The following is a 13,143-nucleotide window of genomic DNA, read 5'->3' as shown; positions in this document are numbered from 1 at the left end:
TAGATAGAAGACGAGCGAGAAGAGAGAGACGCCAGAGGAAGAGGAGACGATAGAGAAGAGAGAGAGGAGAGAAGAGTAGAGGAGAGAGAGGAGAGAAAGAGAGAGACGAGATAGAGAAGGAGACGACCCCACGAGAGGGGAGAGAGAGGAGGAGAGAACTAGAGAGAGAAGAGAGAGAGACAGGCGAGAGAGAGAGGAGAAGAGGGAGGGAGGAAGGAGAGGAGGGCAGAGCCCCCCCCCCGCCCCCCCCCCCCGCGGTAGAGGGGTAGAGCCCTATTGGAACTGAGCAAGGACCGAGAGAATATGTTGAGAGGGGTTGAGACTGAGCAATACTGAGGACTTGAGGGTTGAGCACTGATACTGTGAGGGGGTTGATTATAGAGGAACAGAGACCACGAAACTTGAGGGGGTTGACATGTATAGAGAGGACAAGACACCAAAGGACTTGAGGGTGGGTTGAGACCGAGACAGAAGAAGAGGACTTTGAGGAGGTGGAGACGAGACAAGATCAAGACTTTAACAGGGGGGTGGAACGAGACAATTACTGAGGACTTGAGGGGGGTGATATAGAGACAAAGACAAAGAGACTTTGCGGGGGTGTGAGACGAAACAAGGATCAAGACTTGAAGGGGATGGAGACCGAGACAAGATCAAGATGTTATGGAGGGGTTTGAGGAAGCGAGGAGAGAAAGGCACAAGACTTTGAGGGATTGAGACGAGACTGTTTGAGAGGAGTTGAGACCAGAGAGCTTTTGAGGGGTTTTGAGACTGAGACTTGTGAGGAGGGGAGAGAGAGGAGGAGGTTGAGACCGAGACCACAGGAGCAGAGTACTTGAGAGTACGGAGAGCGAGACAAGAATCAAGAGTTAAAGGGGGTGAGAAGAGAGACGAAGGCCGAAGATTTGGACGGGGGTTGAGGAGTGAGACAAGACTGAGAGTTGAGGGGTGTGAGAGAACAGAAGACTTTAGGGGTTGAGGACCGAGAGAGACAAGACAGAGACTTTGCGGGGTTGAGACCGAAGAGAGAGACTTGAGGTTTGAGACCGGACAAAGACAGAGACTTGTAGAGGGGTTGAGAGCCGAGACGTGAGGGGTGAAGATCGAGACAAACAGCAGACTTGACGGGGGGGTGAGGAACGAAGGACAAGACGACAATACTTGGAGGAGGGTGAAGAATAGAGACAAGACCAAGGCTTTAGGGGTTGAGGGGCCCGAGGAGACACAAGCAAGATCAAGATTTGAGGGATTGAGACCGAGAATAACAGGAGCTTGAGGGGGACTGAGACTTAGACAATACTGGAGACTTTAAGGAGTTGAGACCGAGTTCAAGATAAGGGCAAAGGAGCAGATGGCGAAGTGCCACACTCAGTGCCGACGATAAAATGTGGAAGAACTGTGTAAAACATAGGAGTACTCCCAAATTGGTCTGAAGAGAGCCCGAGAGAATTCCCATAAAAAAACACCACAGAAAAAAATTATTAAGATTCATTTTTTATTCACGTTGACGTATTTATGTGCCCATTGTTGTAATGAGAAAGAGGCTACAAGTTGGTACACCCAAAAATTGGTGACCTCCCAGTACAGCAGAGTGTTGGCGACACCAATTGGTGGAGATCTGAGTAATGCTGTATTAAAACAAACCCTTCTTTTTATGAAATGATAAAACACTGTACTTTAAAAAGTTCGAGCAGAAGCAGATCAAACGCTGAGGCTAGTTTAATAATTCAGAGAGAAAGTACGCATAGGTTTTTTTTGCTACGTCACATGTAGGTATTTTTGAGCACACGAGGTGCTAACCACAGTAGAGTTTGCATTGGCCAGACCTTCCTTCGACAGCGTGGAGGGTGAAAGAGGAGGGTGGGCTTAGTTCCAACACAGCATTCCTGGATGGGGAAAACGCAGTGACTCTGTTATGGCTGTTCTAAACCAATCCCCACATAGTCATCTTGGGTGGAGTGCTAAACTGCCGAGCGGAGCCACGGTGCGCCGCAATGGAGCCCGATAGTCTAGCTAGCGTGTCTGGATACACCCTGGCAGCGTATGGAGCCAGTTTTAACCCTTAGGTCCGCATCCTTGGCCCTTCTTTTTAACAATTCCCCCGACATCGGCCTGTAAGTTTACGTATCTCCCAATGTCCATCGAAAAATGGAGAGGAGAATAGTGGACATCCGGCAGCAGAAATTGCCGGCCAGGAATGGAGCGAATGCCAGGAAGGGTGGAAACATCATGGATATAGACTAGAACCACGAAAGGTGAAACTCATTGAGTTGACCGGAATGACCGAGCCATGACGGTATCTGCACATAAAGAAAACTGTATGTTATGATGCCTAAATGATGATAGGGGATACTCAGAGTTTAGTTCGCGGCAGAAGAAATTTCCTTTAACGAAGATTATCATCTTATGGTCAGATTTAGAGCATACCTGTAGTATTCAAATAAATGAGAATGGAGGGGGCAAACTGGTTATGGTCTGCGCTAGGGGGGAGAGTTCGGGCAGGTATGACAGAGCTGCTTTTCGCAAGGACTTTACATTTTGATTCATTTGGTGCCAATTGAAGAAGAGAAAAAGGAGAAAAACAAGCATACAACTGTAAATGTCGTGGCCGGAGTATTATCGTGGCACAAGATTAATAAATTTAAGGAGGGATATACTACCGAAAATGTTTGGCGACTAAAGTGAAAAAAAGTGAGAAGTGGATAAGAGTATAGTGCCGGAAATGGCATTGTTACGAGACAATGTAAAAACAAGAAATGCAAATGTATGCCTGGAACTTGCATTGAGGAAGTATATGCTAGTTTGTTGGTGTTGGACATTTGTCGGAGAGAACATTTAGTAGCACAGGACCATTTGTTGATGCCATTAAGAATACATTAAAGATTCTTAAAAACAACTTTGTGTTCTGAGTTTGTTGAAGAATTTCTTTCGGAAATTCAGATTTAACATTGGTATTTTCATGCAGTCTAGATCACGAGGGTTTGTACCAAGCCATTATAAGGTTTGGGTGCAGCCCGATTGACGGTATGTTGGGCAAAGCAACCTAAACCATAGAACATGACAAATTATTTTTCTGAGGTATAATAAATTGGAAGGTGTCCCGCAGTGGACTTTATAGAAGTTAGTCTTTAAGCTTGAGTGTATTCATTATTATGCTGCTCTAACTTTTCTAATGTTTTAGAAAGGATCTGTGAGACGGGCCACATGAATTTGAGAAGCAAAGAAGACGCCAGACCAAAACTACCACAAAGACAACAAACCTACTACAGAAGGAGGACACCGCAAATGGAAGCCAAGGAGACCCGAAAACAAAACCCAAAGAAAGAAATAAGAGTGACCGAAAGAAAAAGACAGACGACAGAACATGGACTCCGAAAGAGGACGCAGAAAAACCAACAAAAGAGAACAGAAAATGTACGGGGAGAACGTGAATTTTTTCGAAATTGGAAGAAAAAGAAAAAAAAGACAACTTTCTGGAAGGGGAAGGACGACTAAACCCCCGCAAAAAAAAGCACATGACTAAGTTTCCGCAAAATGCAAGGGGAAAACACGCGACTAATGACTGGAGAATCAAAACTTAGATATACAATTGGTTACTTTTTTGAGTGCCAGTGATTTCCCGAGATCACGATTAGATTAGATTCGAAATTCAGTGATGATTTGGGAAGAATAGTTTCAATTACAAAAGCAATATATGCGTTGATGATAAAAAGATAGATTATACAATTGTACAAGGTTCGCCCTCTGAACCGTGCATGCATTAGTTTAAAGTAATCAAGGTGTGCAGTACGAATGTGACCCCAAGGGGCAGGCAGACATTAGCATCAGAGGGGTTCAACAAGTATCAAAGGCATTCTCGAATGAAGACGGGGGGGCTGGTGGGAGAGGTTACAAAAGATGTGATGCACACCACCGTGAAAAGAGATAATGATATCCGGCAAAGAGTTAGGGACCACCGGCTGGCTATGAGATCCATGACGCCGAGGTTGCTAGGGATTGGTGTTAAGTAGACGAGTAAGAGCGTCTTGCAGCCGGCTAAGACCTGCCGTCGGCAGGATGGGTCGTCGCCTAAGTTAGTAGATGTGTTGATAGACGGTACAGAGCTTGCGACGGCCGAGAGCTACGGTGTCGATGCATGGGAGAGTACTGCATGGTGCTATGCATGGGATGCTCTGCATGTGGTCGTGCATGGTGAGGCTGCGAGATGTATCAGCGGGTGAGGTTGGTGGTTAAGTACCCGAAAAAGAGGTGGACTTTGAAGCGAGTACAGGCGCACCGCGAAGGGCCGAGGGCGTTTTCGGCGAGCGTTGAACGGTTAAGTTTTAGTCCACAAAGAATGACGCGTTTTTCCGACAGATGAAAAGTTAAATTAAGACAATGCAGCAGAAGGAGAGCAAGAAACGAGGAGACTTAGAGAATAGGCAAAAGAAGAGTTGTGGGAGTTTGGGAACTTGAAAGTAACAACATCTAGAAGGAAGCATGCACTTTCCGGGAGTGAGAAGTCTTAAGTTGTTCCACGGGAAGGCAAACGTCCGACTCCCTGGAACTGAAAGTCTGTGTTTAACGGCCAGGCACCCTACTTTTTCTTTAACATGGAAAACCACACTACAACCGTCAAGCAATAAGAGTGAGAGAGGAGGCCACTACAGACCTCGGTACAGTCAGTGATTTTGAGAGGACAGATTCATTCGAAAGCCGTTTGGAAGAAGGCGAGCGGTCAAATCTTGGGTGCGAGTTGTAACGACCTCTTCGACCAGCCGCGCTGAAACATAGTTGGTAGCCATGGAGTCCTTTAGGTCTTCTGGTTTAAGATGACACAGAGGATCTATTATGGATATCGATTGCAGTGAATCGATAAGGCTCACATTCCAAGGGACCATTCGGTTTCAATCTGGACCAAGCATTTTTACCCCCGCCCTCCTGTATTTTCCGTCTTGTTTTCTTATTTCGTTCGAGCGCCGAGGGTTTGGATACACATATATATATATATATATATATATATATACACACATATATATACATATATATATATATATAATATATACATATATATACATATATATACATATACATATACATATATATACATATATATACATACATATCATATATATATAATATATATATATATATATACTATACATATATATATTTTTTTTTAACCTATTTACGGAAGGGACAATGAGCCTGGTTTAGTGAAGTAAGCCAGGTTTAAGTGGTGTTGTTTTGCGTCGGATTGGTCAGTTTTTGTTTACTGGTGAGTTTCACTGCAAGGTTGAAGTCAAAGAAACTTCTATAAAGCATCAGCTCTATATCTTAGACTAGCTGTGAATACTTTCTGATGAAGACAAAACATTACAAGTAGACAGAACTTGCCAACAAAAGTTGCTTTAATTGACTGTTAAAAATGAGTAAGGCTAGAGACGCTGTAGAAGTAAAGGATGGCGTGTGTACTGCTAACCTGGAAGAGAGAAAGTCCCTGCTAAGTTAATGACACGCATACAGTATGCAGATGAGAGGGATGACAGACCTGTGGAGGAGGGAGAGATGCTCTATCGTGCTGTGGTGGGATGAAGTTGCTCGCTACTCGACTATAGTTTGACTTTTTTTCCTGCATTAGTTGAAAACTGATTGTGTCAGAGTCTGTGGACAGGCTGCAGGGGTTATACTTCAAAAATCAAAAACAAGCCTGAAGCAAACCCGCCTCACTCCTCTCCCCTCAGACATAGTGCATAGCTGAGTAAGGTTACCCCCTACACAACAAATTCATATCATTTCAAAAGCAACAACTGTTGTCAAAGCAATCAACCCAAGCAATGTTCATGTCTCATATATAATCATATATATATTCATATTCAATGTACAAAGATACATTCTGAATTGCAAAGGCTCAATCATTGTAAATAAATACTGAAATGGCTAAACTGCAATAACATTTCATTCCTCTCCTGGAGAGAAGACACACAGACACACACAGAGACACACAGAGAGACACAGAGAGACACAGAGAGAGACAGAGAGAGACACACACACACACACACACACACACACACACACACACACACACAGACCTCTGATACTGTTCAATACAAAGAGGACAAAACAAAGAACATACCAGTGCAGTGTACTGGTACACAGAGGCCAGAAATACATATTCTCATATTACAACCAAAAGAAGACCGTGTGCACTGTACTCAGAGAGTACAGTCTAAAAAAAAAAACAAAACAAAAAAAAAAAAAAAAGTTCATAAAAATATACCTAAAACATCAGTTTGCAATCAGGAGGGGATATCACTGAGAAATTCATATAAGCATCTTCCTGCACAAAGTGGGCAGAGCAGCGCAGCAAAACCAAACTTGTCAATGTTAGAATTCTGACCTAATGTCAAGATAAGGATTGGGGGGTGGGAGGGGGGGGGTATGCAATCCTCAGTGTTGCTGCTTGTTTCCTCTCATAGTGACAGGTCTAGCACATTCTCTTCTCTTACACCCTGAAAATATGTCAATTTCCAAATATGAAAGTCTAAAAATATATCTTATCTTTACACCAGGATTTCTGTTACAAAAACGTGCACGTTATGTACATGGAGGCAGACTCAAACATGCTGCTCAATGTTAGATGAGATACTATTATTGTTTCAGCATGTGGCAAACTATCCATCCTTAATTCTTTATCCTTTGGTAACAAGCACAACATTCTTTCAAGAAAAAATAAATACTTTGTCACACCTGAAAAGCATAGTAACTTCAAGTCCTTTCAACCCTTGATACCTAAGGCATATTTTTAAAAGTGTCTACTAGCTGGAGCTGGTGGGTAGACTGACAGCTTTCTCATGCAATACTGGAATAAATACAAGTCTGTGGTCTACGAATCTATCAGCATTGCAACCAAAACTAACTTAAAGGAAGGGCGGGTTTACAGTGTGTGGTGGTAGATGTAGCAGCAGACACTGCTTTTCATTTCATAATTAAGGGTTTTGTGAATGGAGTTACTCAAGCTTAAGTATGTGCCTGTAGTGTATTGTCATTACATTCACGTCACAGAGCGAAGTATCCGATTTTCTGAAAAATTATTACACAGTGATTTCTGAACAAGACTTAAGTCTGTGAGGCTGTACTTTGGCACAGTGTTACTTTGTGCTGAGTGCTAATATCAGCATGCTAATATGCTCACACTGATAATGGCAATGTTTACCATCTTGGTTTAGCGTGTTAGCATGCTAACATTTGCTAAATACCACTAAATGCAAAGTACAGATGAGGTTGATGGGAATGCCATTAGTTTTGCAGGTTTTTCATAAAACAAACCACAAATTAAATGTTTGACCTGATGATGGCTCTATATGAATATTCAGAGGATCACAAAAGTTAATACAACTCATCCTGAGGGGGGGGGGGGCATGAATTTCTGCACCAAATGTTCATGGCAATCCATCCGATAGTTGTTGAGGATCAACGTCTGGGTCAAAGTGGTTAACTGAACACACACTGCCATCCAGACAGCCATGCTGCTAGCGTCGCAAAAAAACAAGGAGGTAATTTAGCAACGCTTACCGCTGTTCTGAAGGAATTTCCAGAATCTGAAACATTAAAATAGTCTTTGAGGATTCTGAGAATCTCTTCCGAACAGCGGTAATTGTTATTAAACAACCCTCTGGGTTTTATCCGAAAATTGCTGGTTTCATTTACTTTTCAGAATATTGGATGCTTAGCTCTGTGACTGGAATGGAATGGTAACGCACGTATGAGAGGCATAAACTGGGGCTACCACAATAACATCTTGAATATTAGGAGAAATGCAGGGCCCATCTTCTGCTCAAACAGATACTAACCAGATGAAGCTGATGTATTGCTTAAACAACTGGCAATCAATTAAATTTGTCTTGCATACAATCAAAAGCCATGTTCTCAAAGGGTGAAAAACTAAAAAAGCATGAAAGAGGATTTGATGTCATTATGTGTGGGAGAAAATGTGTGGGAGAAAATCATGTGAGATTCATCAAGAATCTCACATGATTTTCTCCCACACATAATGAGTATTACATTTTAAAAGGGCAACAGGGAAGCTCACAGGTGATTATTTTCTGTTTCACCAACTGATTTAGCATCGAGTCGAGTCCAGAATGAGCACACAACTGAACTGAGTTAAGAGAAGCTGGAAATGTCAGGAGGAAAATTCATTGTATCTGCTGAGCAAATGTAAAAAAAAAAGTTCTGTATCCAATAACAGCTTTACCTCAAATAATATAAGAAGACATGACATATTGAAATTCAAATTCATTAAATATGTTTTAAAAGGAACAAATGAGAGAAAACAACATCTGTTTACACTGCTCCTGTCCAGTTTACCACTGAGTTTCTGCTTGTTTCACTGTTATTGTTCTGGTTTGAGGAAGAAATAAGTGCTGATTAAACTCCTGTCTGTAGAGGGGAGTCATCCACCTGAACTCCTCCTCCATGGCAGCGGGTTTGAGAGAAAAGGCAAATCAGGCCTGAGGGGACCCGGGTCAAAGTTTAGTCCTCGCTGGCAAGGACCTGCCAGACGATGAGGTGGCTGCGCTCGGCATTAGCCAGCAAGGGCTGCAGTTTCAGTAGGGGGTCCTCGTCCTCCACGCCATCCTCATCACCTAAAGACATACAGAGGGGCTTCACTATCTCTAGGTCTCCTGTGGTGATTACAGTGATGGCTTTTGTCCATTAAATGTTGCAAACTCACCCATCCTAAAGTCGATGTAGCCTTCTCCTCCACTCATCACCAACGTGGACTTGGTTCCTTCCTGAGTTGCGGCATCTGTCGTCTTGTCACCTGCTGCCTCCGCTCCACAGGACGCAGATGGAACGGCATGACCTGAAAGCACAGAGCCACAAACTGTAAATAACAGCAAACAAGTCCAGATTGTGTTTTTCTGGTACAGACCTTCTTATCTCTGTACTGTATCGAAATGAGATATCAGCTCTCTGACTCATCCGTTTTTAATCTGCATTTGATAATATGAGAAGCTTAGTCATTTTCTGACAGTTTCTTACATTTTATACACAGAAAGAAGGCCTGCTGATTGTGTCATCTCATTTGAATATCACATCATATATTACATATATTAAGTGTATGGCAGAAGCAACTATAAGGACAACGTTTTTTTTTTTTTTTTTAATATATAGAAATAAAAAAGTTAAACAGCCTGGTTTGTTTACCTGGGACAGCGGTGAAGAACTTGACAGCATCTCTGTGACCATGGAAACAGAGCTGAGCGTGAGCCATGGAGCAGTATGGAACAAATGTCCCAGCTGTCACTTTGTCACTGCTGTCGTCGCCATAGACACGAACTGCACTTCCTGGTTGGTTAATTGCTGCATTGGTTTCCATGTTGGCTGCTCCTGGAACGATGGAAGTGAGAGAGAGACAGAAATTGAAGGGGCCAATCAAAATGCTCAGTCTGTGTAATCCACCTTCAAGACGATGTTTATAATGCACTGTGAGTGTAACGAATGTGATATTCTTGTTGCAGTATTATATTATTAGTTTTCTGAATATCAAAAAACTTAAATCACAACTTGTGCAAACATAAGTTAAGTATTTTCAGTGAACCACAAAATGTGGAGTGATAGTGGTAACAGCAAGTGTGAATGGGTGTGTCTACCAGAGGTTTAGTCCCATAAAAATAAATCAAAGAGAAACAAAAATCAGTCTAGCTCCGGAACTCACTATCTGTCAGAGGGATGGAGATGATGACTCCATTTCCAGTGCCGATCCACAGACGATTACATGACACCATGAGAGCTGTGATCCTCACAAATGAGAAACCTAGTTTCCCCGTACCTGAGGAACAAGAGCACAAAATCGGAGCTGATGAACAAAGGCTGTCGGCCCCTGACAAGTGCCTCTTGTGTTTCATGCATTTCAATCTTGTTGTAAGAGAGAGTGAACCGACCCAGCATCTTGCAGACGTAGGGCTCGATGTCGATGTCCTGAAGGTGCTGGAAGGTGTGAGCGTGGTACAGCCTGAGAGTGGAGTCCAGTCTGATGGACACCCAGATGCCATCGCCATCCCAGGCCAGCTGACGTACCTGGCTCTCCTTACGAGGGTGGGCGTCAAATGACTTCTGCAAAAGGACAGAGGATATGCGGGAGAGATTAAGGGCAAAAATACACACTGTCAAGCTGAAGCAACTTTTATAAAGTGTGGTGGAAAAAGAGAAGTTGAACAAAATCCTTTTCTTGCTTAGTGGATCAACAAACCAGTAAGTAAGGCAGATACTTGATTGTTTTTAGATGCTATAGTGTTACATGCGGGTAGTATCCCTGGTAGTACCCCCAACCGGCACCGTCAGACACCGCCCACCAAGAGCCTGGTTCTGCCGAGGTTTCTCCCTAAAAGGAAGTTTTTCCTCGCCACTGTCGCACTAAATGCTTGCTCTTGGGGGAATTATGGGAATTATTGGAATTGTTGGGTCTTTGTAAATTATAGAGTGTGATCTAGACCTACTCTATCTGTAAAGTGTCTCGAGATAACTCTTGTTATGATTTGATACTATAAATAAAGTTAAATTGAATAGTTGACTGCAATGTGTGTGCAGAACTCTAAATAAAATAATTTAAAAATAAATGACTGTGGCCGACAGTGGGTAGAGCAGGCGCACATATACTTGGAGGTTTATGCCTCGACGCAGTGGTCCAGGGTTCGAGTCCGACCTGTGACGATGTACTGCATGTCTTCCCCCTCTCTCTCCCCTTTCTCACCTAGCTGTCTTGTCTATTAAAAGGTGGAAAAGCCCAAAAAATAATCTTAAAAAAAAAAAATGACTGAGGGTTAAGTCTTATCATACCTCTATCTTCATGGCTTTGGGCTGCACCACATAGATCTTGTTCCTGTAGCCACACCACACCTTGTCATGTACTACAGTCATGCAGCGGATGGAGTAGTGTGGTCTCCCTAGGTCTAACAGATGGTAGTTGGTCAGATCCCATTGTCCATCTGCCAAAAACAAAGGAAGTCAAGATACATGGTGATACTTATAGATAAATCCCACATCAGGTAGACTATTACTTGTTCAATTTAAAAGAACTTTTTGCATGGGCTTGTGTTTCCTTACCCAGTCCTCTGTGGAAAATGGCTAAAGTGCCATCAGAGAGACCCACCAGTACACGCCCTTTCACATGCCTGTGGGAGAGAAACAGCTGTTACACTTTCAAAAAAAGTAGCAACATGAGAATGAAACGGAGGTTGGGGTTATTTAAATGTACTTACACTATGCCGAGCACAGAGTCCTTCAGCTTTATAGAATGGAGACACTTCTTCCACTGAGCCACAGAGGAGTGGACGTACACACTAGAATCAGAAAAGGTGTCTCGATGATTTCATTGTCAATCAAGATTTCTTAAATTCTGGCCATAAACATAAGTGTGCTGGGCAACTGAAATGTAAAACTCACCATCCGTTCTGTGCCCCCAGCCACATAGTAGGCAGAACACTGCTCATTTTCTGAGCCTCTTCTCTCATCAGGTCCTGCTCCTCTGCGCTGGGGTTTGAACTCACACCATCTTTCAACAGATCACTCTCCCTGGTCATCAGAGTCAGCATGCATTAGAGAGGCTGCGTTTGTATAATTGTACTTACTACGGCTAGACATCAACTCGTGAAGAATTCCCTATCTGACGTCACCATACACAGTCAATAAACAAGGGGGAAAAAAAGTTTCAACATTGGACAGTGGTAGCACTGGATGTAAATTTGGGTTTTTCACTAGTTCTATGCCTGATACAATGTTACGGCCCATTCTGCAGAGGGTAATAAGTAAGGTGGCCAGGGGCAAAACACACGCGGCCATCCAGCGATGCAGCAAGGAAGTTTGACTCAAAGGTTTAATGCAAAAATAATTTACCATCAAACATTATATATGCACACAGGTTTCATGATCAAACAGAAAATTGTTTTGCAGAGATTTGATATTGTTGCTCAGTGGGTTTGTTTACGGTTGCACTGATAAAACTGACAGTTTTATTGGACAGACTGAATTGTAATAACATTGGGTTGTGTAATGGGCGTCCTGGTGTTACCTCTGAGAGTAGTTAGCTGGAGCCTCTGCGCTCTGCTGAGCTCCCAGTGGATCAGTGAAGACGTGTTCAGTGTAGACTCCCCTCAGGCTCTCTCTTTGGTCAGCAGGCCCTGCACTGGCCTCTGTCGCCTCTGTGGCTTCCTCTGCTGGTCTGGATTCTGTAGAGAGGATCGTCTCTTAGTAAACTGGGCCGACTCACATGTATAGGTAATACCTATGGCGTCATTTTAGCTTTATTTCTGCAGGGGCCAGATGGGTGGAATGTTCAGTATAGCTGTGCACTGATAACAGATTTATTCCTTCCCTCGCTAAACTGCAGATTGTTGTGAATGAATTTCTTTTAGGTTCTTTAGAGCTGACAGTTATCACCTTATGTTACTTTTCCTCATCCATTTGACTACATGATCAAAGGCAGATGAATGCATATTTGCTTAACCAAAACATAGTCTGGGCTTGTATTTATCAAACATCTCAGAGTAGGAAATCTCCCCTAACTGGCTAAAAATCCTCAGATAGATGCATTTTTGGTCCTGCTTTTATGCCTAGAAGTTTTAGCAACTTTCTTAACTTCAATGAATACTACGAGCTCGGTAAAAGTTACAGTTTGGGCATTAATTTACAGTTATTTCTTTGACTGACTGACATATACACTGGCCCTGATCACAGAGAATGCACGCTTATGTCAGGTGGAAAAGGGATTGAACAGTTAACATCTCTGACCACTGTCTCCGTCTTCTCCTGGCCTGGCTGCTGTCTGAGGAACAGCTGCCGCTCCCTCAGCTTCACAGCCAACAACAGTGATGCCTCCGAGCACGTCATCGCCGCCTGCTGAGATGCTATCGGTTGATTGTGATCCGCCATCCCCTGCTGGTCCTGCCTCAGAGTTAGGAGCTACTTCCTCACCAGCTGGGTAGTCTGTCTCTCTTGCACCTAAATAAAAAAACATACATATATAAATCATGAATAAGAAAACATGACATCCCTCGTAAACGGTGCAGTTCCTCTGTGGGTCACTGAATGCAAAACGAGATGTCAGTAATAAAAATCCCTCTCTTCCACTGTGTGGACTTGCAGCAACAGTCAGAGGCACAT

The 13,143-nt window shown here is 43.1% G+C and overlaps 1 protein-coding gene and 1 long non-coding RNA gene across 15 annotated transcripts in view; both read right to left on the bottom strand.

The window, feature by feature from the left end:
- Positions 1 to 6,010, bottom strand: part of LOC118494212 — a 19,369-nt gene extending 13,359 nt beyond the window's left edge. The window contains exon 1 of the long non-coding RNA XR_004896293.1: positions 5,135 to 6,010. This is a non-coding gene — a long non-coding RNA (uncharacterized LOC118494212). The remainder of the gene's footprint in view (positions 1 to 5,134) is intronic.
- A 2,074-nt stretch (positions 6,011 to 8,084) lies between these two features.
- Positions 8,085 to 13,143, bottom strand: part of spag9b (sperm associated antigen 9b) — a 46,165-nt gene continuing 41,106 nt past the window's right edge. For 5 of the 14 annotated variants that reach the window (XM_035997182.1, XM_031291091.2, XM_031291093.2 and 2 more), the window contains 11 exons: positions 12,772 to 12,981; positions 12,053 to 12,209; positions 11,428 to 11,556; positions 11,244 to 11,324; positions 11,089 to 11,156; positions 10,822 to 10,970; positions 9,927 to 10,098; positions 9,701 to 9,814; positions 9,190 to 9,372; positions 8,714 to 8,845; positions 8,085 to 8,624 (listed from right to left, as the gene is read on the bottom strand). In XM_035997182.1, the coding sequence (XP_035853075.1) occupies positions 8,512 to 8,624; positions 8,714 to 8,845; positions 9,190 to 9,372; positions 9,701 to 9,814; positions 9,927 to 10,098; positions 10,822 to 10,970; positions 11,089 to 11,156; positions 11,244 to 11,324; positions 11,428 to 11,556; positions 12,053 to 12,209; positions 12,772 to 12,981 (1,508 nt within the window). In that variant the 3' untranslated portion in view covers positions 8,085 to 8,511. The remainder of the gene's footprint in view (positions 8,625 to 8,713; positions 8,846 to 9,189; positions 9,373 to 9,700; positions 9,815 to 9,926; positions 10,099 to 10,821; positions 10,971 to 11,088; positions 11,157 to 11,243; positions 11,325 to 11,427; positions 11,557 to 12,052; positions 12,210 to 12,771; positions 12,982 to 13,143) is intronic. The other 9 variants (XM_035997183.1, XM_031291094.2, XM_031291105.2 and 6 more) reach the window with 2 other exon arrangements.

The sequence above is a fragment of the Sander lucioperca genome, chromosome 22, assembly GCF_008315115.2.
Source record: "Sander lucioperca isolate FBNREF2018 chromosome 22, SLUC_FBN_1.2, whole genome shotgun sequence".
Taxonomy (NCBI): Eukaryota; Metazoa; Chordata; class Actinopteri; order Perciformes; family Percidae; genus Sander; species Sander lucioperca.
This window is presented reverse-complemented; position numbering and strand designations above follow the sequence as displayed.